Source organism: Leptonychotes weddellii, chromosome 11 (genome assembly GCF_054177405.1).
Source record: "Leptonychotes weddellii isolate Sample4059 chromosome 11, ASM5417740v2, whole genome shotgun sequence".
Classification (NCBI taxonomy): Eukaryota; Metazoa; Chordata; class Mammalia; order Carnivora; family Phocidae; genus Leptonychotes; species Leptonychotes weddellii.
In genome coordinates this window covers 13,860,000-13,887,723 of record NC_138379.1, presented here as the reverse complement: position 1 = coordinate 13,887,723, position 27,724 = coordinate 13,860,000, and the positions used below count along the sequence as shown (strand labels likewise).

The window sequence follows — 27,724 nt, the reverse complement described above, 5'->3', positions numbered from 1 at the left end:
GGAATGGCCCCCCTCCCGAGCCATCCAGGCCCCAGACCCAGCAATTAAAGGGGCAACACCTGGCACAGGAAGGGGTCACCAGGACTTCATCCCGACCTTCATCCCAAGCCACACTGCGTGTTAAATATTTTGAACATCACCCCTGGCTATAAGGTGCCTCATCTCCACCAACTGAGTGCAAATGAACCACTGAACTCAGTGTTGACAGTGATAGGGTGACATGAGTTCTAAAAGGTAGAGACCGGCCACTGAATCACCACCTCCACCTCCTTCTCTCTTGTCCCCCAAACCAGAAACGCTTGGCTCCACCCAGGCCTGCCCTCGGCCCTTCAGAATGTCCTACCATCACGCCCAGATATTATTGCACTCTTTTATTTACAGAAAACACAGATGAAGCATTTCAATGTTCATTTAGCGAACTGATCCACTCTTTTTTTTTTTTTTCTTTTTGGCACAAAGAAATATCACAGATGGACCCCAAGATCAATCAGAAACCCTTAAGATTTATCAGCCATCACTGGTCCAGAGGCAGCCACAAGACTCAGACGGACAAACAGACAGCATCGCCACAGACTGGAAAAAAATAAACAAGGTCCACATTCACCTCACAGTAAAAACCTGCTCGCCGGCAGGCAAGGGCAGGCTGGGGTGGGCGTGGCGGGGGGAGAGTGGGGGGCAGGTTCTCTGCTCCAAGGGGGGCAGTGGGCATTGGGGGCAGGAAGCAGGATGGGGAGGGATTAAACACCATTCATAAATTAGAGAGAGGTGAACTTTTTGTTTTTAACCTCTTACCTTGTGGAAGTAAGACAGTGCAAAACTACCATACCCTGACCACTGGGCCACTGGAAATGCTGCAGAAGTTCCATGGTTTGGGGGTACCTCTCCTCGTGGGCGCCCATGTGTGTGCATGTGTGCGTATGTGAATGTGTGAGTGTGGTGCTTGTAAACATTGTCACCATCCACGCAGAGACCCAACAGCCGTGTGTCTGAATGGGATGAGCTGGGGGCTCTACCCCGCTTCATGCCCCCTCCGCCCCAGTGATTCCTGTCCAAGACATAGTGCAAATTTCAGGGACAAAAAGAGGCAGAAGGAAGGGGGGGCGGGGCCTGTTGGGGGTCGGGGGGCAGGAAGGACACAAAGACCGGGCGGGAGAGGGAGGGGGAAATAAGGCAACAGTTAAAAACGGTCCATTTTATCAAAACTGACACCATGTGCCCCTCACCCCCGCCCACGGAGCCCTTGTCACGAGAAAGGGCGGAAGTCCCGCTCCTCCACCAGACTGATGGAGGGGTTCTTGAGCTCCTCCTCCGACGTGGCCATCTTGTAGCCCAGCTGCGCCAGCACCCGCTGGCAAGTGTTCTGGGCGAAGGCCACAATGTCGTAGGAGAGGCGGAAGCGCCACTTCTCGGCCGTGGCCGCCGAGTTTCGCACGGTGCCGTATTTGTGCTTGCCCAAGGTGGGGTCGCCCCGCGTGTTGTTCTGGATCCAGCGGGCCACGTGGCTGTCCAGGGGGATCCCCAGGAAACCGTAGATCTCCTCGGTCTTCTTCATGGGGTTCCTGGCCAGGTCCTCGTAGCGCACCAACATGTACTTGCCCTTGAGCCACGGGGGCCGCATGAGGCCGGTGGACACGGAGTTGGAGAAGTCCTCGCACACCGTGGTCAGCTGCGTCACATCCAGGTTGTAGGGCTTCCTCCCGGTGCCGTACCAGAGGCGCCACAGGCGGTAGGTGTCGCGGAACGTCTCGCTGCGGGAGGCCAGGATGCCGCGCGGGTCTCGGACCAGCTGGATGACCTTGAGGTTTAACCGGGGGTCTTCAACCAGGGCCCGCAGGTCGTTAACCTCGGGCACCCGCACCGTCTTGATGGCCACGTGGCTGCGCTCGCGACAGGCCTCAGCGGCCACCGTCAAGTTCAACAGGCCGCACTTGCGCACGCAGTCCCCCTCCTCCAGCACCAGCTCGGGGGAGCCCGGGGGGTCGCACACGGGGCGGGAGCACAGCACCCTGCTGGCCCCGCGGCGGAAGATCCTGTCGGTGGTGTGGTTGACGGGCGGCGGCTTGATGTAGTTCTCCAAGAAGTAGAGGTCACAGTCATAGAGGCTCCTCAGGAGGTCGCGGCTGGCGCCCAGCATGACCCGCCGGTCCGCGGGGCTCTTGCCCTGGGTAAAGCGGGGGATGAGCGTGTTCTGGACGTGATAGAGGGGCTCGAACAGGTAGAAGACGTCCAGGTGCTGGTTGAAGAGCTGGCCCACGAAGGAGGAGCCGCTGCGCGTGGTGGCCAGGATGAGGATGTGGGTCTTGCGCGAGAGGTTGTAGGCGAAGGTGGGGCCCTCCTCGCAAAGCCGCTCGGCCAGCCCCGCCTCCGCCAGCCCCGGGCAGGTGTGGAAGGACTTGGCGGTGAAGGTGCGAATGGCGGTGTACTGTATGGCGATGGAGGCCAGGGCAAGGAGGAGGACGGCCTTCCAGGAACATTGCATGGCTAGGCACCTTCATGGGGCTGCTTCTCCACCATGCGAGGTCTGCGGGCAAAGGTGGGCGGCATTCAGGGAGCAGCCTGCCGCGGGATGCATCACTGCGCCAGGGGCCCCAGCCTGCTCCCTTGGACGGGCTGGTCTCCAGGGGGTCCCCAGACCTACGGGATTCCCTGCCCGATGCTCATACATGCGCCTAAGGACTGAGCAGCTTCTAAGCTAGACTTTACATTCTCTGGGGACTCCTGGGAGCTTCTGGGACCGAACAAATTGACTCCCCACATGCAGAGTTTAACGAATGCTGCAGGGGACTTCCATCATGAACCTGGAGTTCCTTAGTGGGGCCCCACTGTGCAAGAAGCTAACTTCCCCAGCTCACACACTCAGGGGCCCAGCAGTTCCTGCCTCGAACCATTCTCCTGCCACTGCCTGTCACCCCTGCCAGCACCTCTGGGGCCCACCTGCATCTTCCACCCCCACAAGCAGGCACCAGGTTCCCCACTGGGCATCTTTCCGCCATCCCCTGCCCACCCCAGGAGGAAAAAGAGCTCCTGTCAGATGCACACCATGAGGATCCGTGCACTGGGCCAGGAGAGGGGGACAACTTGTCAAGCCCACCACACCAACTTAGGGGTGCAGGTGACCAGTTACCCAGATGAGGACTTCTGGGACCCCCACGGTCAACGAGAGTCAACTGGCCCAGAGCAGAGAAAGGTCCAGGGGCTGCTGAAAAGCATCCTTTCCCAGGCCCCAAGCACCCTCCAGGTTTGCTCCTGGCCACTGGGGCAAGGGGCAGGTGGGGGGCAGATGACCCCCACTGACAACAGAGTGAACTGGCTCCTGGGGGGGGGGCGGGGAGGGGCCCACCCCAGCTAGTCCTCAAGGGCCTCCACCGTTCAGCTCTCAGCTCTCTGCCCACAGAGCAGAATCTGCCACATATGACCCAGCAATGGCCCCAGAGAACCAGGCAGGATGGAGAGAAGACGAGGGGGTGCAGCAGAAGGGGCATCTCAAGGAATGGAGAAAGCAAAGGTGGGGGCAGGGCAGGGGGGCAGGGGCAGGAGAGCAGGGAAGGTCCAGAGCAAGGTGCCAGCCTGAGCATCTGGAAGTCGCTCCCAAGAGAGGCTGGCTCAGCTCCCGGGCCCTGGCGGAGGGCTGGGGCTGCTCCCAGAGTGAAGGCAGGAAGGGCTCCACCACTCACCAAAGAGGGGCTGCTCCGAGCTGGGGAGTCCGCAGCTGCCAGGTCTCCTGGCCTAGCTGGCAGTCCCAGCCTGTGCAGAGGCCCTGTGAGCAATAGACTGTAGAGAGAAAGGGAGGGGAAGCGTTCTGAGGGGGGGGAGGTCGGTGTGTCAACATCGCCCTTCCCACCCCTTCCCTCCTATGTCCTGTGTCCTCACAGACTGCCCCCCCCAGGGCCCTGGTTGCTCTCCCAGATCTATCACTGATTCAGGGCTCCAGCTATCCCAGGGCCACCTTTTATCCCCTGAGATCTAGCCCCCTGACTCCTGAGCCCTCCACCCACCTCCCCCACCCCCTACCCATCCCTTCCTGGCAGGTCCGAGTCCCTCACACCAGGACCCAGTGGGCAGGGAGCTGGCAAGCCTGCACCCCCAGCTGACCAAGAGTTGGTGCCCCACACAGGCAACCACCCCGGGGAGGACCCCGCACACCCACCACCCAAGGGTGTTGCAAAGAAACCTACTGGCCACAAATACCTTGAGGCCTCCCTAGCTCGGTTCAGCTCTGGTGACCAGACTGACCCAACCAGACAGTGCTCGGCACCCAACCGTGGAACGGTGTCCGTCAAAGTTATTCCAGAAAACTAGGCCGGAGCACAGCCCCGACTGGCCCTGCATTTCAAATCAACAGAGCAGCCTGACCCTTCAAAATTTGACTTTCTCAGTGACTCCCCAAGAGGGGTTCGGTGGAAGTCAGCAAGGCAGAGGGGCTCACCCCAGACCTCCAGGTGGAAATGGCAGTTCCGTGTAGAAAGCCCAGACACCGACGCCCGCTCGGAAGGGACAGCTGGGGCGGGAGGCTCTTCTTCCAACCACACCAGAGAGGAGAACGGCTACCTAAAACTCAAAGCGAAAGTGGACCAGGGAGCATTCCTGACTTCGATGCTGTCCACGCATTCTAAGTTAAAACACCAAGACCGTAGCATTTTTTCGGTTAGCATCCGTCGAGTACTTCCTAAGCCCTTTACCTGCATTCGCTCATTTATTCCTCACAGGAGCTTCATGTGGAAGCCAGGATTAGCTCCATTTCACAGGCGAGGAAGCTGAGGCACAGAGAGTGGGGTGACCTGCCTGAGCTCACATGCTTGGTTTAACGCACATCTCACAGGTTCCCCAGAGCCCACGCTCTTTCCCTCTGAGGAGATTTGACCTTGTTCCTCCAGCTTACATGCACTTGGCCTTCAAACATGCATTCGATTAATGTCCCGGGCCTGTGTGTAAATTGGCAAGAGAGAGACCAGGTATTACAAGGGTACAGACGATCTGTAGTGTAACACCTCCAGATCCTTCCCTTTGCTGTCTGGCCTTGTTGATCAAGGTCTTGTTGATCAAGGCTCATGGCTGAGGGGATAAACTTGTGCTTTGTGAATATTCTTCCCACATCCCGCTATTTGGCGTGACTCCTTCGTGGTTCGTGGATCCTCACTTCCCAAACCCGCTGTGCTGCCTGGCTCAGCCAACTCCGAACACCACGCTATTCCTTACAGCCTCCTCTGGGAGGTCAGGGTTCTCACTCCCATTTTTTAGATGGAGAAATTGAGGCTCACAGACTAAGCAAATGTGCAGAAGCAAATAAGGAATAGCAGAGACTCGAATCCCTCTGTGTCAGACTCTTAGGCCAGTGTTCTGGCCCCTTTACCATCAGCTTAGCGAAGAAGAAACAGAGCTGAAGCAGTCTGGTTGCCTCTGGAAGGGGCGCAGAGCTTGAGCTGAGATGACAGTGAGCCAGCTGAGGCTCTGGATCCTAGGAGTCCTATTTTAAGTCTGAAACTCCACTCAGTACCTACAGGGAAGAGTACCATGTCACCAGGTGGCAGTAAATATGGGAAGGACACAGTCTAGACTCTCGGGAACCTCAGAGAAAACCAGAGCCCTGACCACACCCCTCATCCCACCCCTACCTCACCCCAGGGCCACAGAGAATGCTGACTTCATCAAAAGGGTTCGATGAGGTGACCAGAGAAAACTGCCTGTCTGCATTAAATTAGATTCTCCTGCAAAATGCAGGCCCACCCTGCCTAAGTGCCCCAAAACAAATGCCTCTAAAGACAGGTAGGGAATACCATTAATAATAGTGTAGGTAATATTTTTAAGTTATTTAAGTAAGGGTCTACAGTTGCAACGCCCCAATGCACATCATTAGGATGGACTCTCTTTGTACTTACTCATAAAGATCTGTCAGATATCGAGCATGATCCAGGCACCGTTCTAGGAATTATGGGGGCGGAGGGAACATGAAGGAAGCAAGCACTTACTGGGCATTCATGATGTTTATCCCAGGGGGGATCACAGATTAGGGTACAAGGTGGAGTGAAAAACACCTCTCGCCCTCACACTAACCCTGTGTGGTTGATGTTGTCATATCCCCATTTTACAGATAAGGAAGCTGAGGCTCTGCAAGGTTAGATGAATTTCCCCAGCTCACACTCCTAGTAAGGGGTACAGCCAAGATTCCAGCCCAGGCAGCGTGCTCTGGAGGCCATGCTTGAATCCTCCTCCTTGACCCACTACATTTAATCCCCTTTGGTCTCCACTGAGATGGGAAACAGAAGGCTGAAAGAGATTTCACTTAACTCAAAGATTCTGGTACCAAAAGGAGAATTCACCCATCCAGGGGAGCATTTAAGTTTCTCTCCCTACCACCTCTCCCCACCCCAGCCCAGAGAAACTTTTAAGGCCAGGATTCCAAACTGCTGCCTTGGCTAATAAATCAGGAGTAACTGAAGAATCTCGATGGTATAAATCCCTAAGAAAGTGGGACTCGGGTTCACAAGGTATAGTCTGAGCATCCACGAGGGGACTGTGTCCAAAGGCCCAGCCACAGGCCATCCCCCTGCCTCCCAGGAGGGCAAAGCGAGGGCATGGGAACAGGAAGACGAAGAAAGTCAGACCCTCCTAGAAATGCCGCCCCCCTCTCCCACCAGCCTGGCAGAGCTGGGCTCAGGACTGGCCAAGCTTCCTTGGTATGCTGGAGGCATCTGCCCTGGAAACCAGAGGCCCCAGGGCCAGGTCCCAATGTTCCCAGGGGAGCTCTGGCCACTGCAAGGAACTCTTCAATGCCCTTGTCCTCCAAGCCAACCTGCAAGCCCCACGGCCCCTCCCTGGGCTTTGAGCAGCCTTTGGCATGACCTTCCTCCATCTCTGGGTAGTCAACATCCAGACAAGCCTTAGACAGAGGAGCCCAGAATCTGTAACTTGTGTTGGAAGGCCGGGGAGTTGGTGAACTCCCAGCAGAAAGCTCAGATTTCAGTGTCAGCCACGTTCAGATTAGGGCACAGGGTGGGAGTGAAAAACACCTCCCCACTGGAGAACTGGAATTCAGACCTCAGGGCTCAAGCCATGGAACCACACCCACCCGGATATCACTTAGCAGGTGTGTGGACCTGGATTCACTAGCGGTCTCTGAGCCTCAGTTTCCCGACCCATAAAATGGGTATAACCATAGTAGCGGTTGCAAGAATTTAAAGAATTTGAGGCATTTAGTCAATGCCAGGCATAGAATACGACACAGCCTCCTGCTTGGGACATGGGCTCTGGCAAAAGCCCCACTGATGGCCAGGTTTCTGAATCTCTCCGGGCCTCTGTTTTCTCACCTGAAAAATGGGGATCATTTTAACATTGTGAGGACTCACATTTAACATTGTGAGGACTAATTAACACAGTGCCCGGCATAAAGTAAGCACTCGATAAATGTACACGACCGTTATCATCATTAAATGTCTTGTCCGCTTTGTGTCTCGCGTAAGTACCTGAGAACAGATCTCACCGACTCTGACAGTGAGACAGACCCTCCTCCTGGCTGCGGTGCCCAGACCTCCTCCTGGCAGGCTTCTGCTCACTGCCCCTTCTTCCTTCCGCTCCTCTCCCAGCCTGAGAACTTTCTGCAGCTGAGCCACCGCAGCGGCTTGCCTGCTGCCCTCTAGTGGCCACATCCTGCAGTACAGCCTCTTAGCCCTGCGTTCTTGGCTGGGTTCGGAATTCGGGGCCTCTAGCTGTGGCCTCGTGTGAGGATTCAGCCAGCGGAGGTGATGTTGCAGGATGCCTTGAGGTGTGGTGATGACACCCCCACCCGAGTTGTGGCCTCTGCTCTGTGCACCCTCTCTTCTTCACCCACACGCCAAGAGGCAAGCAGCAACACGCAGCCTCACCTCATCCAGAAGGCCCGTCCTCCCAGTCTCATTCCTCATCCCAGAGGAAGGAACACTGAACTTAACATCACAGGCAGGAACGGCCTCTGCTTTCTCTGGCTGGGTGACCTTGGACTCATCCCCTGGCCCCTCTGTGCCTTGATATTTCCATAGATCCAGCTACTCTAAGGGCCTCCAAGCTCTGACCACTGGGGTTCTCTGGTCCCAGGAAGGCACCATGCTCCATTTTCAGAGTCAGGACCCCCCTCACTGCTGGCAGGGGGATGCTCCTTTGGGAGCGGGAAAGCCCCAGTCATCCTCCAACAAGATAGCTGGGCTGGCAGCTGGGCCCCATCCCCTCAGCCCAGTCCACGGCAGCCCCCATGGGGCCCAAGAGCCAAGGGGCTCCGCCCTCTGCTGAGTTAGCCTCCCCCCTCCCCCCAGCCTCAGCTTCCACTCTATAAAACCCCATCCAACCCAGAGCTGTGGCTTTGGCCTTTTCTGGGCCACAGGCCCCTTGGAAAGACATGGTCCCTCTTTCCAGAAAGATTCATTTGTATCTACAACTTTACACACAATCAGAAGGCTCCTGGACCCCCTAAAGCCCACCCATGGGCACCTCAGAGGCTTCAACCCCTTTACGAGCAGTATTCTCCCCTGCCCTAGGATTTTCTTTTCAACTGTCCGTTCCAGGGAAGCCTCTACAGATTTGTATACACTGAATGCAGAGCCATCGCCCAAGATAAAAAAGCTAGAGCCAGAAAATACATGTGCAAGGGTAGGTTGCTACTTCTTGTTTTTAAAAAGGGGATGCGTGTGGGGGGGAGTATTTATATACATGCATATACAACCACTGATCTGGCAACCCCGGCTGCCCCGGTGGGAGGGGCGAGGAGACCGCGGTGGGAGGAAGGCAGCTCACACTGAGCCTCTCAGTTCCATTTGAGTTTATTAACTTTCTGGGAGAGAGCAAAGCCACCCCATGCAAGACCTGGAGGGGTGGGGCACTGAAATCACACTGGCAACTCACTGTGCCTCCTAATCTGCCCCCCAGGGCACTGCCAGCTGGCTCTCCCCTCCCCCACTTCCAAGGCACCAGGGTCAAAGTCACTACCTTTCGGCCACAATTGGGCTCTGTCTGCTCAGGCAGGTGGCGAAGGACAGCAGCCAGTGGGTGCTGCCGAGAAAGACAGGGCAGGAGCTGAAAAAGAGGGAGACCTCCCAGGGGACGTGGGGCTTCGGGAGAGGAACGGAAGCCTGAGTTGGGGAAATGACTCCCCTCCCCACTTTTTCTTCCTAAAAACAGCTTGTGGAACTCTGAGGAGATAGGGAGGGCAAAGAATAAAGATCCTGAACATGAGATTTCCAACCAGCCTCAGGAGCCAGTACGGAGGGGCCCTAGGCCCCGGAGCCCCAGGAACTGGAACAAGGGGCAGGGGGAACAGGATGGGGAGGAAGGAGTTGGCAAACAGGCCTCTGGGAGAGACTGCAGAAAGGAAGTGCTTAATCCCTGGGTCTGCGGTAAGCGGTAGCCAATGCTGACCCACCAGAGATGTTTGTTTAGTTAAAGCCAAAACATATAAAACAGCAAGGTTTTTTTTTTCTTCCTTAAAAAAAAAATAGTGAGGTAAGTGAAAAGGGTATGAAAGTGCGAAAGAACTAGAAGCCAGATTAGCATACAAGAGCCAAGACACTTCTGGGCTACCCAGATGGATGAGAGCTACCTGGTGGCCAACGGGAAAAGGGAAATATTTCATTTCATGTTCCATAGGATCCATGAGATGAGAATTACACCATCTGCTCAAGAGATGCCCAGCTATTCCTGGTACTGAATCCAGCAAAAGATTTCTCCCGAGGGGTCTCCTAGAGAGAACCCTGAGCACAGCCTGCCATTCTCAACAGCTCGTACCTAATAAGCCCGAGGACAAGTTTCATGGGGCTGTGTTCCAGAACATCCTTCAAGGTGAGCGGTATGCCAGCACATAATTCAGCCAGTGCAACCTTCCAGGGAAGGAGATCCCATGGGGTCCAGAATCAGCCTCTGTGGTCTGGGTCAGCCCAGGGGAGATAGGAGGTAATAGTACTTCCCTTTGGGGTGATGCCCCCACAAGTTGAAACACTGGGAGGCCTGCGGACCTTCTCCCCAGAATCTGCACCAACACAAACAGGGTGTTTGTATACAGTCTTTAGAGTCCCCGGGCCCTGTATCTACCCACGGACCCCATAGGCAGAACCCATAGTTCCTTCAGGCACCTTGAGTGGGGCAAGTTCTCACAGTCATGGTTCCAGAAAGTGACTGACTGTCCACCAACTTTTCACCCTCAGCAGAGACACTCAGCTGCCTCTTAGGAGCTCTGGTATCTCCAGAGCAGATCCCTCTGATGTCCACACATAATGACATCGGAGACCCCCTGGGTGCCTCAAGCGTCCTTGAAAAGTTACCCACAGGTGTAACTGGGTGGTATTTGGGCATCCCAGCTGTGGGGCCGGACAGGCCTGGGTTTGAACCCCACTGCTACGGCTTGATGGCTACGAGACCCCGAGCGCGGCACGTAACTTCTGTAGACCTCAGTTGCCCTTATCTGTGAAATGGGAAAGGTAGTCACAGAACCTTCCAAATATTTGGGTTGTGAGACAGCCAAGAAACATCAAGAACCTAGCACAGAGCTGGGCACAGAGCACGTGCTCATTAAGTAAGAACCAGGAGTGTGATTTTCAAGGGCTACTCAAGCCTACAGACCAGCTGTAATGGACTGAAAATGTTTAAGAAGTGAAAACAGATGCCCCAGCCTCCTCCACCGAAGCTCGAACAGCCTGTGTGGTTGGAGACACTTGTTGTCGGGGTGGCAGAGACTGCCTCGTGGTCCTGCTGTGGGCCCAGCGGGTTGGCGGGGTCCTGGCCCAACCCGAGGAAAGTTTTCCCCAGCAGAGGGGAGAGTGACTGACCTCCTGGCACAAGGCCCCAGTGTGCCCGGCGCCTCACAGAGGAGGAGGACGGATGAGTCAGAAGGGCCCGGTTCCCTCAGGCCGGTCCTACCACAGCCTGGCCTCTGGTAGGCGGACCCTTCTGCCCGACACTGGGCGGAAAGGCCCCGGTTTCCTGTCCCCCACCACCACCACCCCTCCTCAGCAGCCACAGCCAGAGCCCGAATAGTACCGAGGCTCCACCCCCTGGATACCGGGGCTTCGGCCCATCCTCCCAGCTTCTGTTGGAGGGGCTGGCAGGGGGGCCATCTGTCCCCAGACGCTGGAGTTTCCAGCCTCCTCCCCAGCTAGCCCCTGGGGAGGAGGGCTGGGCGTGGGAGAGGCTCACCTGAGCCTCTCACACAGGATGGAGGGGGCTGTGGGAGCCCATACCCAGAGATGACCCCGGTCCTGGCTCACCTCAAGTGGGTGCTACCCACAGGTACCGCTGCCATCCTCCACAGATGAGGAGCGGTGAGGCACGGACAAATGAGGGGGTCGATCTAGGTGTGTGCAGCTGGTCTGTGGTGGGGTCCAGATTCGAGCTCAGCTCTAAGGACCCCCAAGCTCTGGCCCTAACCACAATACATAAGCTCCCAGGCCATGCCCGCGAGTAAGAGCATCACCCTGCACCTGGAGACCAGGGCAGGGACAGGGTGTGCCAGGGCCAAGATGGCCGCCAGGGTCCCGGGCATCCACCCTGACCCAGACCTGGGCTCACCCAACACCAGTTGACCATCTCTAAGGATCAGGTCCCCGGGGTGTCAGCCGGAGGGATGGGGGCTGCCTAAGGCCCTGCCTGCCTGATTCCCTGGCACCCCAAACAGGTCTGTGCCACCTCACCACTTCCCAGGGGGCTCTCCCTCCCCAGCTGAAGGACAAAAAGGAAGATTATCATAAGGACTGGAAGAGGTCATGGGGGTGGATACAGCTGGTGTAGTATGACACCTGACAGACAGCAGCCGAAGCACTCCGGCTAGGCAAGGAGAGGCAAGTGTACTTTCTTGGCCAGAAAGCCCAGGAACGTCCAAATCCTACGTAGCCAAGAGGATGCCAAAGAATGTCTTTATTCCCACCTGGCCTGAAATGGTCTAGAATGGGGTTTAGGGTTTGGGCTCAAGACCAGGATACGGTCTCCCTGCTCCCTAAGCCTAGAACTTACCACTAGCCCACAGCTGGTTGCACGGATGCCCCTGTGCCAGGATGCTGGTGAGGCTCACCCTGTCACCCTTCTGTCTCCTGGACAAGTGTAGGGAGAGCCACCCACTGGGAGCCATCCATCTGAAATCGGATGAGTGTCTCTGCCCCCACATCAACAGGTACCTCGATAGGACGTGATGGCTGCTCGCTGAAGGCCTAGCCCCATGTGATGAAACCTTTCGTGCCCCACTTTATTGGACCCTCTCTCCAAGCTTGGGAGTCAGAACTACAGCCGCATCCATGACACAAGTGACAGACAGAGGCTCCCAGAAGTTAAGTGACTTGCTCCAACAGCTCAGAAGTGGCGGGGTGGGGAACTAGACTCAGGCTATGGGGCATTGTGTGTGAGGTCCTCAACCTCTCCCAGGTTCTCCCTGAAGGCTTCCACTCCTTCCCCCTCTGACCTCCTAAAATCCTCTGTCTGAACCACCCCAATTAGCTCTCCTGACCCTATACTTACGCCTTGAGTGGTTAGGAGCACCATAGCAGCAGGCAAAACCCAGACCTTGGGTCCCGGACAGCCTTACCCTCTCTGATCCCCAGGTACCCGGGGAGGGGAGCCCACACCACCTCCCAGGGCCGGGGAGGGGCTTAAATGAGATCTGAGCATAGTGCCTGGTTCAAGGCAGTCACTCAATTAATGATACCTTCAGAATGCTGGCTGCAGACTTGTCTGTCTGTCTTGCTCATCTGCCTGCAGAATCCCTGAGCGAGAGCAGCAGGCCCTCCATCCATCCCCACCCTCGCTACCCAGCCTGGGGCCTGCAGCACGCAGCCCGGACTTGATGGGCACGAAACAACTCGCCGCCCCCAGCAGAGACCCAGAGAAGGGAAGAGCTGTGCCCTGCCCCTCATCCCAGAGGAGGAGACGAGCTCTCCCCACAATTCCCAGCTCCCAGCCTTCCAGCTCTAATCAAGGAGCAAACACAAAGAGGGAATCTCTAAACATTTAGAAAACGCGGGAACTCTGTGCCCCCACGTGGCGCCGTGAGGATTTATAAAGAACAAATCACACCTGACAAACTTGATAGCTTTCTTGATAGAATTACAAGACCGGTAGATGAAGGAAATGCAGGCAGGGTAATATATCTTGATTTTTAGCAAAGCATTTGATACAGCGCCTCAAGTAATCTTACAAAATTAATTCAAACAGACTTGGCCCTAAGCACTTGTCATGGGGCCGAAAGCAGGAGGGGGCAGGTCCCAAGGGTCCTGAGTGGAGGAGGCGAGCCCAGGGGGAAGGGGCTGCAGGACAGAGTCTGGGAGTGGGGTCAGGGCTGCCCAGACCCGGCACTGGGTCAGATCTTATCTGATATCTTCATTAATGATCCTGAGAGAGGGAGTAAACAGTCCGTTAATGAAATTTGCAGAGGATATTAAATTGGAAGGTGTTGTGAACACCAATGAGGACAGCAAAGCGGTCCAGAGAGACCTGGCGGGGGAAGAACCTTGGCAGGAAACTGCTATTTGGGGGGGGGGTGGATGTGTGGGCTGGGCAGCACCTGGGGCCACCCGGACAGCCAGGGAAGAGGGAAGGGCATCCCCACGGCTGGGGTGGAGCTGGGAGCAGCCGCAGCTAGCTGGGGTGCGGGTCACAGGAGCAAACCAGAATCTCCGTTTTCCCATCTGTAAAACAGAAGAAAGGGCTGGTAGATCCGGAGGGGTCTCGGAGAGCTGGTCGTGATGGGGCGTGAGGGAGGGAGCTCAGAGCTGAAGCCCACCTTACAGGAGGGGAGCAGGGGTTTTCTGCAGGCCAGGGAGAGGACGGTGGCAAGGCAGAGAAGGGCTGGTGAGGGAGACTGGCTGAGCCATCCCTAGTGCCCCCAGTGTCCCTGAGCCAGGGCTCCGACACGGCGGGGCAGGTGCTTTGGGGTAAGGGGGCCCCCTCTCCCAGTTGGCTGGACAATAACACATCCGCTAGGGGTCCCAGCTAGAGCCCCGAGCTGTCCAGACTCGCAGGGTGTGCTGGGAACACTTCAGCAATAGAAGTTCTAACCTGGAGGGTGGAGTGGGGAGGGCAGGGTCCGTTTTCTTTCTGGAGAGTTCCTGATCCCACTTTCATCAGGAAGGAGGGGCCCCACCAAGATCAGGAAAAGCTGCCCCATCCCAAACTCTTCTCTAGAGCCTGGACCTGTCCTGTCCCTCTCCCTCTGGCCCGATCCCAAGGAGGCTGAGGCAGAAAGCTGCCCATCCATCTGGACTTGGAGAATTTGTTCCCACAAGGCTCCTAGACAGGTGGGGTTTGAACAGGAGCCAGGCCTCCCTAGCACAGTGACGGGCCCTCCGCAACCTAAATAAATGCTTTGTGGGAGGAAGAAATGGATGGCTCGTTCCCAGCTGGGGCGGCTGGGGGAGGCTCTTCCAAAGCAAGAGGCCAGCCCTGCCTGATGTCAAGACCACCTGCCCAAGATGATGGACCCAGGCGACCACACAGGCGGTGCTCCTTCCAACCCCCTGAGTTAATAATAATGACACTTACTGAACATTTGCTATGGCTGCATTATGAGTGCGTTCCTCATATCAACATATTTGACTTTCACAGCCCCCCAAGAGGTAGGTGCTCTTTCCTCCCCATTTCACAGAGGAGGAAAGTGAGGGATAGGGCGGCAGCGATGAGCCTGGACACCTAGCCAGGAGGCCCACGGAGAAGTAGCAGTCTGCCAAGAGCCGCAAGGAAAGCTGAGCAGCTCCCGATGGGGGGACCCCAGTGTGGGGAGCAGTAGCCCCTCCTGCAGGGACCCCAGAGCCTTGCCCAGCCTCTCCCTGCCCCCATCAAAGGGAGTTGGCCCAACTCCTGCCACACTTGTGGAGCCCGGTTTTACTATATGTTTCTCTTCTCCCCCACCACTGCTGTGCTACCCGACTCCTCAGAACAAGTCTGTTTCCATGGAAACCATACAGTGACTCAGGGCTTCGGGACCTTCTCTGAACCAGATTATGAATATCAAATGCTCCCTCCCCGCACCAATGCAGAGTGAGTTAGAAAAGTAAAGAGAGAGCCACAATGGGCAAAGGGAAGGAGACAGGGGCGTGGGCAAGGGGAACCCAGAGGGGTACAAGCCTGCCCCCCCAATGAGAACCAGCCTTCTGGGCCCCTCTGCAGACTCAGGGGAGCACAGATGTACACCTGTGTGTGTCTGCAGCCAGCAAACACGACCCCTACATCAGCACCATGAGCACCACCCTTCCTCGGGAACTAAGACCCTGTGGGTGGGGGGCAGGGAGGTAAGGGGGATCTGCATCCTTCCCACTTGGGGCCTGAACGTGGCAGAGGTAGCTGAGAGGCCAGGGAGGAGGAAAGCTGTCTGCAAGAGGAGCTTGACTTTCAATGCCGAGGAGGAAACCTCTGGCCAAAAGCACTGCAATATTTAGCAAAGAGGGAAATTCGGATTTTAGGGGGGAAATGTGTTTCTGCTTTGAGATGAGGAGGCTGTTAAGTATATGTGCCAGGCGGGGGGCGTGACCAGGATTTCAAAGCCCCAGCAGGGTTGGGAGGATCACTAGCAGAGACTTCCTCCCCATTGCCCCCACCCTGGCCTGGCCTAGGGCAGCTCACCTGCCCCAGTGGAGACATAGCAGGGAAATGAAAGTTCACAGTGCCAGGCTCCTGGCCTCCCACAGGGGGCTAAGGCCCAAGGGCAGCAAATCCACCCCCTCCTTTCCCCAGCTGCTCCCTGAAGACCCAGGAAGGAGGGGAAGAGAACAGGTTGGCAGCTTGATACCTCCCTGGTGAATCCAATGTGTGAGTCATGTCGGTGAGAACACTTGGAAAAAGAAACAGGGTCATGGTGATGCCTGTGAGTGTCCCCAGTTGCTGAGGACTGGAGCCTTGGAATCGCCTACCCAGGTAAGGGCTCTAAGACAGCCAGCCCCATCATAAGGGATCCAGAAAGCCCCAAAGATGGGTACCTGGTACCTTAGCCCCCACCAGCTTTCCCATTAATGCATACAGTTCCTTTGGCTTGCCAAAGCAGCTACTTTCGCAGCCAGGGGGCCTGCCTCCTGCCCCTAATCCTAGGTCCCCTCTGCTCCCTGCCCTACCAGCCCTCCAAAAGATGCAGGGCTCAAGGCTGTCCTTCTCAGGAGCCTCCTGCTTAGGAACAGTGTTTAAGTCCATCGGAAGGAAACCTGCACCTGAGGTGAGGAACCTAATCCTGGGAACCCGCAGGTCTGGGATGGGGGAGGGGGCACCCTGGGGCATGGCAAATCAGGCTAAGGTGCCACCCTAGGACGATCCTCAGGTCTTACCTTTTAACCCCTAGCATCCTGGCCAGGGCTACTTAAGGCTATTACTGTGAAAGCAAGCATTGGGTTCCTGGAGCTTGGGAGGAGCTGCTCCGGGGTGTAACCCAGAGAAGAGCAGAAGGGTGGTTCTGCCTTCGCGTAGGGGTCTCTGCACCATCCATCCGGCTCAACGCTGAGTGATTGGTGCGGGCTTGGAGCCGGGCCGGGGGCAGGAAGCCAGGGGCAGCCCCCTGCCTCCGGGCGCAGCCCTGGTTTGGAAAGTTGGTGCAGGCGTTGGGACCTCAGGGTCTCGAGGCGCCTCAGCAGCCCCGAGCCGGGCAGACTGTGGGACGGTGAGCCCCGGGCAGCCCCCGAGTGCGCTCCGCAGCCGCCGGGAGCGGGGCGCCTCGGGGCCGCCGCGCGTCTCAAGTTTGCTGCCCTCACCGAATGGGGGCGGGGAGGGCTGGGGTGGTCGCGGCGCTCACCCGCCACCGGCCCCGGGGAGCCCTTCCTGCGCCCAACGCGCTGCTGGCCTCCACCCCCGCCCCCCGCCCCGGCCCGCACCGCCGGCAACGACTGTCCGCGAGCGGAGGGGCGTCTCCCACCGCGCCCGCGCCCCTCCCGCTGCTGCGGCGAGGGTCCGCTCCCGCCCGCCCGGGGCCCGCCGGGCCCGGCCGATACCTGGTGGGGGGCGCACCGGGAGCCGCTGCAGCGCCCAGCGCCGGCTCCATCCTCGGGTCTGGAGTCAGGCTCGCCGGGGGCCGGCGGGTGGCGGCGGCGGCATCCTCCGCCTTCCGCGCCCTCCTCCTCGGCCTCCCTCCTCCCTCCTCTTCCACCGCCTCCGCGCGCCCCTCACGGGCCCCTCTTCATGGCCCGGGGGCGCGAGCCCGGGGCGGCCCGGCCAGAGCACAGCTTTCTCCCGGGCAGGGCGCGGGACTGGGGACCGGGGTGCGAGGGCCCGAGGGGCGCCGGGCCAGGGGCCGGGACCCAGCGCGCCGCAGCCCCGGGCGCCGGAGGAGAGCAGCAGCCGCAGGCGCGGGAGCCTCTCGCCGAGCGCCCGCCCGCCCGCCTTGCGACCCGAGCGCGGAGCGGCGGCGGCGACGGCGGCGGCTATAGCGCCGAGCGAGCGGCGGGCGCTGCGGTCCGGGCTCCGCCCCCCCGAAGCCGCCCGCCCCTCGGCTGCCGCCCGCCCCCTGCTCTTCCCCACCCCTCCAGCGCGCGCCCTTCCGCTCCCCGCGCAGCCCCGCGCAGCCCCGCGCAGCCCCGCGCAGCCCCGCGCAGCCCCGCGCAGCCCCGCGCAGCCCCGCGCAGCCCCGCGCAGCCCCGCGCAGCCCCGCGCAGCCCCGCGCAGCCCCGCGCAGCCCCGCGCAGCCCCAGCCTCCAGCGCTCCGGACGCCCCCTCCTCAGGCCGGCTCCCGAGCCAACCCCCACCCCCGCCCGGAGGGAGCCACACCCACACCCCGGGGTTCAGGGGGTCGGCTGGCGAGGGCGGGGGCCGCCCACTGACACCTCTTCCCATACCCTCCCAGCCCTCCCACCGAGGGTGCTCACCGAGGGCCTTCGGCCTGAGTGCCCCCCAGGAAGTCCGGCTGGGGCCCCAACCTGGCCCCGGGCCCAGATGTCCTCTACCCCGTCCCCAGCCAGCACAAGGGAGGGACTCCAGAACCCAGAACGGGAGCCATCCACCTTTCGGTGCCAACACCGCCTAGCCCGTTCGTTACCCTCCACCTTTACCTCGCAGATGTGGAAATGAATCATCTGCCCTGCTCCAGTTATGCCTCTTGGGCGGGGTCTAGGGGTGGCTTGGTGGAGGCACCCCTAGGTGGATTTGCTGGGGACAGTCTCCAGGCCAGTCCCACCCCCTTCCCACCAGACTGCCGCGGGCACTCCTAGGTGGAAATGTGCAGACACTGCGGCCCTTCCGGAGGGGAGATCTGCCCTCACAGCCAGAGCCAGCAGGCTGAGCACCTCAGTCCTTCGTTCTTTGCACATATATTGACTGAGCATCTCCCGAAGGCCAGGCCTACATGGGCACCAGGGACTCATTGGTGACAAGACAAACGGACCCCTGGCCTCTCCGGAGTGGAAGGGAGAAGCAGGCCGAGTACCACGCGATCAGCGGCCCCTGGGCTGGAGAGCAGGGCAGAGAATCCCAGTTCTGCCCCCACGGAGGCCTGTTTCCTCATCTGCAGAGGGGTAGGTGGTTGTACCGCCGGACCCCGTGCTGCTCCTCAGCTCCGACCAAACAATTATCTTCTCAGGCCGGGAAAGGCAGTCAGCTTCCATCTGCACCCATATCTGAATCTCGGATTTCCAGCTGTAGCCTCTCCATCACTCCCGGACTCGCCCCAGAGCCACGGAGGGTTTGAAAACTCCAGGCAGCCTGGGAGAGCCTTGACACCTGTTTCCTGGTCGGGATAATGGAGGTCTTGGTCCGGATGATGGAGATCCTGGTCCTCACTTCCTGGGGCCAGATGGTAAGATGCATGTAAGCACTCAGCACAGTGTGTGGCACGTGGCGAGTGCTTAATAGTTGCACCGTGTTGTTACTGTTACCGGCTGGTGGGTGTTCAGGGTAGCCGTCACTCACTCACCTACCCAGGGGATCATGGGGGCCCTGTGCTTCTCTGGGGCACCCAGGACTCAGACCATCAAGAAACTCTCTCCACCTAGAACCAGATGGTAGGAAGGCCCCCGCCCCCAGCATCCCACCAGACCAAGGGTCATTTGTCTTGGTCACAATTGCAAATTCTTAATTGTAAATCCACCCCCCCAGCCCACCCACCTCGAGTCTGGCAGCGGATCCCCATCAAGCCAGAGTGTGACCCAGTGTGATCCCCGATCACCTCTGGTGTGTTTCCTGTCCTGCCTCTGCCCCACCTGCCCTCCACCCACCGCAGCCAGGAGGATGGCAGTTCTGGTCCTCCAACCCGATTTCAAGGTGACTAGATCCGTTTCCCAGCCAGCCCCCCACAGAGTGGCAGTGCTCTGGGGTGGCTCACAAGAGTGCTGACCGTCCAGAAGCAAGGACTTCGTGTTTCAAAATTCCATTTGTCCCTCCGTAGAAAACCAGCTTCTAACAGCGCAGAGCTGAGCCATCAGAACCTACACTTTCACCCAGAGCTAATCCCTCCCTGAGACTTCGGCCTGACAAGAATAGTCAGGGTTTAGAGAACACCTTCTCTATCTCACACTCTCAGATCCAGCGTCTCATTTTTCAAATTCTGGTGTATTTCGGGTGGAAAGGAGGGAAATGTACATCTGGCTGACATGAAAAGATTGGTGTGGTTGTAATGTAAAGACAGAGTGGAATTTGGAATTTTTTTTTTTTTAAAGAATATTTAAACTCTAAAAATAGGTCCTGGTCTCAGGAACACCAAGATTCTGTTTCCTGAAATCTCCCAATTAATAACAAGCATGCGTGTTTCATGTGCATCTACTGTGCACACTGTACTGTGGCAAGTGACATGCTGCGGGGGCGGTGGGGGGGAGAAGAGGCAGAAAACAAAAGCAGAGACCTTTGCTTGGGGAATTGGGATCCCAGACAGTGAAGTGGGAAAGAACCTTTGTGGCCAATGTGATCAAGTGCACAATAGGTAGCCTTGGAAGTCAGAGGAAGATGGAGCCTTGGGGAGTTGTTCAGGGAGGGCTTCCTGGAGGAGGCAGCAGTTAAACTGAGGCTTGAGGGATGGATAGGGTATAAAAAGGCAAAAAGAGCAGGAGAGCCTGTGAGAAGCAGCAGTAGCCAGACTGGGCTTATTTGTGTGATAATAGAAAGGTTAATATTAGTGGCTAATGTTTGAGGTCTTACCTCCTGCCAGGCGCACTATGCTGTTTGCTTTGTGTGGATTATTTTGTTTAACCTTCAAAACAACCCTAGGAAGGAGGTGTTCCCATTCCCACTTTACAGATGAGGAAACTGAGGGCCAAAGAGTTTAAGCAGCTTGCCCAGGTTTGCAGAGCTGCTGAGCAATGGAGCCAACCCCGGAGCGAGCCGTCTGGCCGTGCACACTCACCCCTCTGCCAGGCCACAGTCAGCCAGCCCAGCTAGTGGGGGTGCCTGCAGGGAAGAGCAGGAGGAGAGGGCCTTCAGAAGCCCCCAGGTCCCCAGAGGGGTTTTCCTGAAATAAAGCCCCCAGGCCCTCCTGGAGAATTCTAATATGAAGCATGCTCTTTCCTCTCCTCAGCATGCAGGCCCCTGGGTGTCTGGAAATTGGTTAAGGGATTTGGGGGCTCAAGATTTCAGTTTTTTAATATCTCTTGCCGGTCCATCCAGGGGCATTCTGTGCCACCCACCTTGTGATTTCAGTCTGTTCTGGGAGATTGATGGCCCAGGCTTTGATTTAAGATGTGCCGCCGTGGTCCTCAATTTCCCCTGTCTCGCCGGTGACGCTGACAAGGCAGCGAACCCTGGGAGGGTGGCTCCTGGCTCTTCCCAGACTGCAGGCTTGAGAGCCCACGGCTCCTGTACAGAGAGTTCTGACCAGAAAATCTGGGTAGAGGCGGGCAGGCCCAGTGGACCTGTCCTCTGGAGCCTCAGTTTCCCCACAGATGAAATGGAGGGCCTGCTGCTGAGGAGGCCCATTCGGGAGAGAGTGGAGGAGCCCTCGGAGGCAAGCTTACCCAACTCCCTCATTTCACAGATGAGCAAACTGAGACCCAGAGAAGTTAAGTGACTTACCTTAACTTCCTATGGCCACACAGGAAGTGAGTTGAGCCTTCAGTTGGGTCTCCTACTTTTCGAAGAATACATCTCTTATATACCTCTTATCCCTTACTTCTACCCTGCTCTGGATGAATTCCTCTTCTGGATAAATCAAGGGACCTGAGCTTTTTGGGGGTTGAAATAAAACAAATATTTGAGAGTCTTACCGCAGGCCAGGCACTGGACTGGTCCCTCAGATATATGTGATCCCAGTTTTTCCTCATAAGACCCCCGCGCGTCCCTGAGCGCAGAGGTCGCCAGGCCTTGCCGGGTCCTGGATTCAGAAAACCACATCATTTTGGCAAAAATTCAAAATTCCTGTTCTTGCCCTTTCTTGCCCAATCAAGTCCTCAGCCGAAGCCCCTCGAGAAGCCACCCCAGTGGCCCACCTTCCAGGGTTTCTGTGAATCCCTCAGAGGAGTAGAGTGTTGCTCCCAAACCAGCCTATGCGCTGCAGCTACCACTGGCCATCTGTCGAGTTTGTCTGCTCTTGCTCTAGAACTTGCCAGATGCCACGAGGTGTTGTCCTACCTCCCGGATGAGAACGCTGGTGGGGAAGCTAATGTCCAGGCGAAGGGGTGACTCCTGATGCCCCCAGAGCCCCAGACCTTGGGTGGCCAGAGGCGAGGAGAGCAGCATCTTAACACAGGGGTCCGAGGTCCCCAGGGCCAGGAAGCACAACTGTGTAGGCCCCAGAACCTCTCGACAAAGAGACTGTCCTGCTGGTGACTGCACCATCTAGCCACTGGCCTCAAAGGCAGGCCAAGGGGCCAGAAAGGAGGACACCGTTCCCTCCTTACTCCTTCTCTTCTTGGAGCCACTCCCAACAGACAGTCCCTCTCATTCTCCGGTTACAGAACAAAATGCCCCCAGTAAATTAGAGGATGTCAACAAATCTTGGTGGAGGGGAGGAAACAGGGAAACTAAGTGATTTCCTTCTGGTAAGTAGCCAAGCCACAAAATACCTGCTGCCCAGACCACCCTGGCCAGCCCAGGGCTCTTGCCCTTCTGGGCCTGGTGGTTGGGAAGCAGGAGTGGTCCGTGTTGGTCCTCAGCCAATCCCCCAGGCTCCGTCATCCTTCCTCTGGCATCACATGGTCCAGCCCTGGTCTTGCCAAGGCCAGTCTCATCCAAGTCCCCCAAAGTTTCCGGGGAGGAAGGTGAAGTCAGAGAAGGCCAGATGTCCACTTCCTGCTGAGGGAGGAGCCTGCTCCAGCTGCCTTCTGAAGAAGAGGTCCCGCATAGATGTTGACCTTCCCTAAGCCACTCTGCTGGCCATTGCCACACTCACCCCTGGAGGCCCAGGCTGAGGAGAATCAGGTGGCACTATTAGAATCCAACGCTTGCGCCAGTGCTTCCCAGAGCCTGCCTGCTAGGGAAGCAGAGACATGGCCACAGGGCCTGTGTTCATCTGGAAACTTCCGCCTCAGGTTCCCCTCACCCCAGGCCCCACCGGGTACCCCACCGGAGACACCCAGCCACAGAGCTATGAGGAGATGGACAGACTGACCAAAGGTAAACAAGGCCTAAGGAGTCTGTGTCTGATCTAAAAATAGGGTACAGGGAATATCTTACAGGCCCTGGGACTGGGAAAGGTGGTGAGAGTTGGGGGCAGATAGAACAGGATCATGGGCTGCAATTAAAACTCACATCCTGGGTAATTCCCAGGCCTCTGTTGGAGTATTTCCATGGCAAGGGAGGCTGGCCCAGAGACAGGATCCTGGGAGGGCTGGGCTCCCTCCCCTGCTCCTGCCCACAGTAGCCTCAGCCCCTGGATCAGACGGTTCAGACCAGGCGCATGGTCCAGCTGAGAACTGGCAAGGCACAGGTCGACACCTAAGCTCTGTGAGGCAGGTGCCCAAGCTGGCAGGGATAGGAAGGAAGAGCAACTAATGGTGTGTGCTGGGACTTTGGGAGGCCACCAGGAATCTGGCCCAGACTCTAGGGACATGGGCTTCCCAGAGCAGCCAGGAATTCCAGTCTGGGGACTTACCTGAGGCAGGAGGAAATCAAGCCCCTAGGAAGTCTGGATCCTTGTCTGGTAAACCCTTGCCCCCACCCTCTAGGTTCCCCTCATCCCCTCACTTGCCTCCAGGCCAGCCCCTCCTTGTTCTGCCTCTTGACCCCATACCCCTCACCTGCCCTCATTCTGCACCCCTCATTACCACTTGCTCATGAGGGCTCACCTCATGTTGGCCCCCAAGGCAAACCCCCTCCCCAGGCCTGGCTGCTGCTGAGAAAGTAGGAAGCCCTTCTGGTACATTCCCTGCTGGCAGATGGTGAGGAGTAGGGAAAGAGTGGGCCTTGCACCAGATCTCACAGGCAGCATTAAAGGGCATAAGGTCAAGAGATAGGTGCCAAGACCATCACTTCTGAGGAATCCGGGAGAAGCTCCGCAGGTAAGTGCACAGACTCATCTTGTGTGCCAGCACACAGAAGTCCCACACTGGGGAGTCCAGCCCAAAGGCAAACACAGTCCTAAGTCCTGGACCAGTTTCTGGGGTGTGAGCCACCTGGCAGCGGAGGCCTGCTTCTAGGTGGTTCCCTACAGGCCAGTTCATCTCCCAGACCCTCAGGCTCCCCCCGTTCATGCACACCAGAAGGGGAAAAGGAATAAGCAAGCATTCAATGCCCACTTCCCTTTTCTCACCTTATCCCCACTCCTCAACTGCCCCCAGCCTCTCAGAGCCAAGGTCACCATGTACGTCTGCAGGTGCCCCAGGCCCTGGCATTCCAGTCAGGAGGCCAAGTAGAGAATGGGAGGCATCCTCTGGGCTACCCCCCCACCCAGGCCTGGATCAAACCAAGGCTCTTTCCCTCCTCCCTCTGGGAAAGGAGGGGAAGTGGGTGTCCTGCCAGGTGTGGTCAGCCCTTGGTCAGGGGCCCATGGGCACCTCCCACTGGACAGCCCAGCCCTGGTCAGTGCCATACAGGCTGGCTCTGGGCACTCAGCCCTGGAACAATGGAGCCATTCACACAGCCTGGCCTTTGCACAATGACCCTCTTGGTCTATCCCCATGGCTAGACGATGTGTGAGTGAGGAGGAGGGTGTAGGAGTGAGTGAGTGAGTGAGTGAGTGTGTGTGTGTGTGTGTGTGTGTGTGTGTGAGAGAGAGAGAGAGAGAGAGAGAGTCTGAAGGTAACTGGAGAGCCCAGGCAGAGGTAGAAGAACGAATACCAACCAGGGACTTAAATAAACCTGACATCCATCCTTTGTTGGATAATTACTATGCCGGGCAAGTGAGTCAGTTCCAACATTGCGCCCATTTTAAAGATAAGGAACCTGAAGTGAGGTTGAGAAGCTAGAAGTCAGAATAATGAGAACTTCTAGCCAGGGCTTTAGACTGGGAAGCGGCACAAGGGAACTTTTGGGGTAATGGAAAGTACTCTGTTTGGGTGGCAGTCACCTGGGTATATACATATGCAAACATGCATTGCACTGTCCACTGAAGATTTGTGCAGTTTGCTCCATGTAAATTATATTTCATTTTTTAAAAATGACAGTACATCCACAGAAGGGAGTATTACCCAGCCATAATTAAAGACTAAGGAAGCTCTTTGTATACTAATATAGATTGCCAAGATAGACTGTTAAATGAAAAAGAGCGACGTGCAAAACATGATTTTCCAGATAGTGTGCAAACACGTCTTAAAATACTCTCTATACATATCTGCTTGTGTGTGTTTAGATCATCTCTGGAGAGACACACAGAAACCATGACTGCCTCGGGGAAGAGAAGTCACACTGCTGGACACGCAGGCTGGAGGAAGACCTTCCACAATAAACCCTTTCCTTAACCCACGGGAGTGTACCACTTCTTCAAATTCAAACACCAAGCAAAATCAAAACAAATGATACAAGAGCACCAGAGTTGCTGATTCCTGAGCCACCATGCCCACTGCTTCAGTGTGTTTAATTCCAAAGTCAAACTCCAAACATTCCAAAGCCCCCTCCCCTCCCCTCCTCATCTCCAGCCTGCCTCCCCTCCTCCAACCCTGCCAGACTGCATTGGCTGTGGCTGCTCCGCTAGGAAAAGCTCATGGCTGGGCTCCACCATGAACCATCCAGAACCTTCTGTGGCTTGAGAGTCAGGCCAGCCGGCCCGGCCGAGCTGGGGCTGCAGAGGGGCCGCTGACGTCACAGAGCCCAGCACCCCCACGGCCCCCTGAAGGAAGTTGGGGGCTGCGGGCTTGCCCTCCAGCCGAGGGCAACTGTCCAGGTCCCCACGCAGCCCCTTCTCCTCGCTCTGCTGTCACGGCCTCGTGGGCTCCCCTGCACGGCGTCTCCAGGCAAACTCCGTGAAGACCGAGGCCGAGGAGGCCAACAGGTGCAGCCCGAGCCCTGCCCGCCTGGGTTGGGGGAGGGCGGCGAGCGGCAGCCTTCCACCGAGAAATGCAGGGCTGGGGCTCACTGCCGCTGAGCGGGTGCTTCTCCAAAAGTGCCTGGGTTCAAATCCCAGCTCCGCCATCTCCTGGCCATGGGACCTCAGATCAGTCACTTCATCCCTTTGTGCCTCTGTGTCCTCATCTATGAAATGAAAAACAATGATACCTCCGGCCCCGTCAGGATGACTGTGGGGGGAATGAGATGCTGAGGAGCCTCAGCCCTGAGCCTGGAGCAAAGTAGGTGGGTCTTAAAAAGTGACTGCTCCCTCCCACTGAGTAGCATCTTCTGAGCAGAGCCCGTATAAAAATTCATAAAGTGCTTCCCAGACAGGGTGACCGAGAGGGAGGACCTGCCCCTCCCTGCCGGGGCTCCGAGTCCCTCCTGGGATCCCCCCTGCACAAGGGTTGTCCAGAAAGCGGAAAGGGACAGTCAGGGAGGGCCCCAGGAGGTCCAGGGCTTTGGAAACCTGGTTTCTAGATCTCAGGGACAAGAAGCAGGAAGGCTCATGGGGCACTGGGGCCATCTTCAGGTCTCCAAGAGTTACCACAGGGAAGAAAACGAAGACAAAAATAGTGGGAGTTTGGGCAGGACAGGTGTGGGCCAGTGTCTCAGCGATGTCGCCCACCTGGTTTTCTTCACCTTACCAGATGCTCTGTGTTTCCGGGCCTTCAGGGCCGACTCACACCCCGCCACGCCACCGCAGTGGACCCCGGAGGCTAGGACCGATCTGGGCAGGTCTAGCCTGAAAGCTGAGTGGCTCTGGGCAAGTCACTGGATCATGGAGCCCCATTTTTCTTACCTGTCCGGATCACACAGATGGCCCGCCTGCCTCTCTCCTGGGTCTCATCCCTGCAAGGCGCCCGAGCAGTAGGACCAGCCAGGCGGCAGCCCTGTCCTGAGCCAGCTCACATTCCAGTGTGGTGGAGGTGGGGCAGAGACAAGCCAGAAAGGGAGGCACCAGGCCACATGATCACAAAAGGTGGAAATAAGGGGGATGGGGAGGGGGCAAATACGCTGGAACACAGAGGAAGAGGTTCATTCTGCTAAGAAAGGGGGTCCCCAAGTTCCCTGGAGCAGGTCTGCTCTGAGCATCACATCAGTGGCTCACGTTATCCTTCGTAGCCACAGGAGGAAGGTGGGACAAATAGTTAACACCTCTGTTTTAGAGATAAGCGTGCCATGGCTCCTAGAGGGCAGTGGGCTCATCACAGAGATGGGTGCCCAGAGTCTCCACTCCCAGGGCAGGCTGCTCCCCAGCATTCCTGTGGCCACTCTGTCCACCCACCTCCCCTGTCACTGGCCAGGCCCAGCCTCCTCTGTATGGGTAAGAAACTTCCCATGACCAGAGGTCATTCCTTGGCAGGTGAGAGCTGTAGGCAATTCCTTCTCTGGGGTGAAAGAGTCTCTAAAAACAGCCCTGCTTCTTATCCTTAGCCCTGCTCAATCCACACCAGAAATGCTGTCTCCAAAAGGCCCCCAGAGTGCCTAACCCCTGGAGGCTCTCGCTAGGTCTAAGCATCCCCCTAGAGCCCAAGAGGCAGGTGGGGAAACACCCAGAGTTATTGCAACCAGCCTATCTGGTTTCCTGGGCGTTCCAGAAAAAAAATAAAATAAAAAATCTCCCCTGGAGGTGAGTTATCTCTGTCCCTCTCCAAAGTGGATCAGCCGCTCTTGCTCAGCCATTCTCTAAGTAAGCACAGAATACATCTGTCCTAGAAGGGTCTCTTCACATTAATGATTAGTTCCTCACTCGCTCAAAGAAAGACATCTTTTTAAAGGGCAAAATCTGCCAACCGCAGCCTGCAGGGCCCTGAGTCAGGCTGTGGAAACAGGAAAGAGACACTCTGGGGTACAGAGCTCCCTGCCCCGCTCCTGGGGTCAGAGAACAAGCAAGGACTGCCAGAAAGAGGGCCCTACTGGCCTACTGGCTGGCACGTGAGTATGGAGAGGATAGGGCCCCCCAGGCCCAGGATCTAGCTCCTGACACAGAGGGAGGACATTGAGGCAAAGGGGGGACCCACAGAAAGAACACTGAAATAGGGTCCCTGGGAAAGGTTGTTGAGGTACAGACCCCTACTTCAACCCACTGAGCAGGTGGAAACTTAGGTCAAGGCCCTACTAACAGAAAAATTGCTGTTCTTTCCACTGGCCCCTGCTGACACTCCCTATCATCCAGGGATATACTGGAGGTAGGAAGGGTGTCTGTTAGGCCACGAGAACAACCTTCTGACTGGGACCCAGAACAAGACACCAAAAAGTAGCGAAGAAGCAACTTTCACCCAAGACCCCTCAGCTTGGTCCAGAGCCCTCCCCAGCAAAGTGTTCCAAGGCAATCCGGGCTGGAGGCAGGGGGATGACCTAGCTGGCCTTTAGAGAGTCCACCCCCTTGGTGAGGAAGCCCTCCCCG

At 57.2% G+C, this 27,724-nt stretch overlaps 1 protein-coding gene and 1 long non-coding RNA gene across 8 annotated transcripts; one reads left to right on the top strand and one right to left on the bottom strand.

Moving 5' to 3' along the window:
* Window positions 1–356: 356 nt before the first annotated feature.
* Window positions 357–17,367, bottom strand: CHST1 (carbohydrate sulfotransferase 1). Of its 6 annotated transcripts, none has more exons than XM_081798261.1 (4): window positions 16,908–17,367; window positions 4,427–4,922; window positions 3,675–3,771; window positions 357–2,521 (listed from the first exon to the last, which is right to left on the bottom strand). In XM_081798261.1, exon 4 carries the CDS (start codon window positions 2,477–2,479, stop codon window positions 1,244–1,246), a length of 1,236 nt encoding a protein of 411 aa, XP_081654387.1. In that variant the 5' UTR covers window positions 2,480–2,521; window positions 3,675–3,771; window positions 4,427–4,922; window positions 16,908–17,367; the 3' UTR covers window positions 357–1,243. The 6 variants fall into 6 exon arrangements, with proteins under 6 accessions (XP_081654387.1, XP_081654389.1, XP_081654388.1 ...); XM_081798263.1 differs by having other exon boundaries at window positions 4,427–4,554; XM_081798262.1 differs by having other exon boundaries at window positions 4,427–4,548.
* On the top strand, window positions 15,434–24,811 carry LOC145716139 (uncharacterized). Of its 2 annotated transcripts, XR_014138578.1 has the most exons (4): window positions 15,434–15,849; window positions 16,047–16,141; window positions 18,488–18,703; window positions 24,620–24,811. It is a non-coding gene; the product is annotated as an uncharacterized LOC145716139 (long non-coding RNA). The 2 variants fall into 2 exon arrangements; XR_014138579.1 differs by lacking the exon at window positions 16,047–16,141.
* Window positions 24,812–27,724: the final 2,913 nt, after the last annotated feature.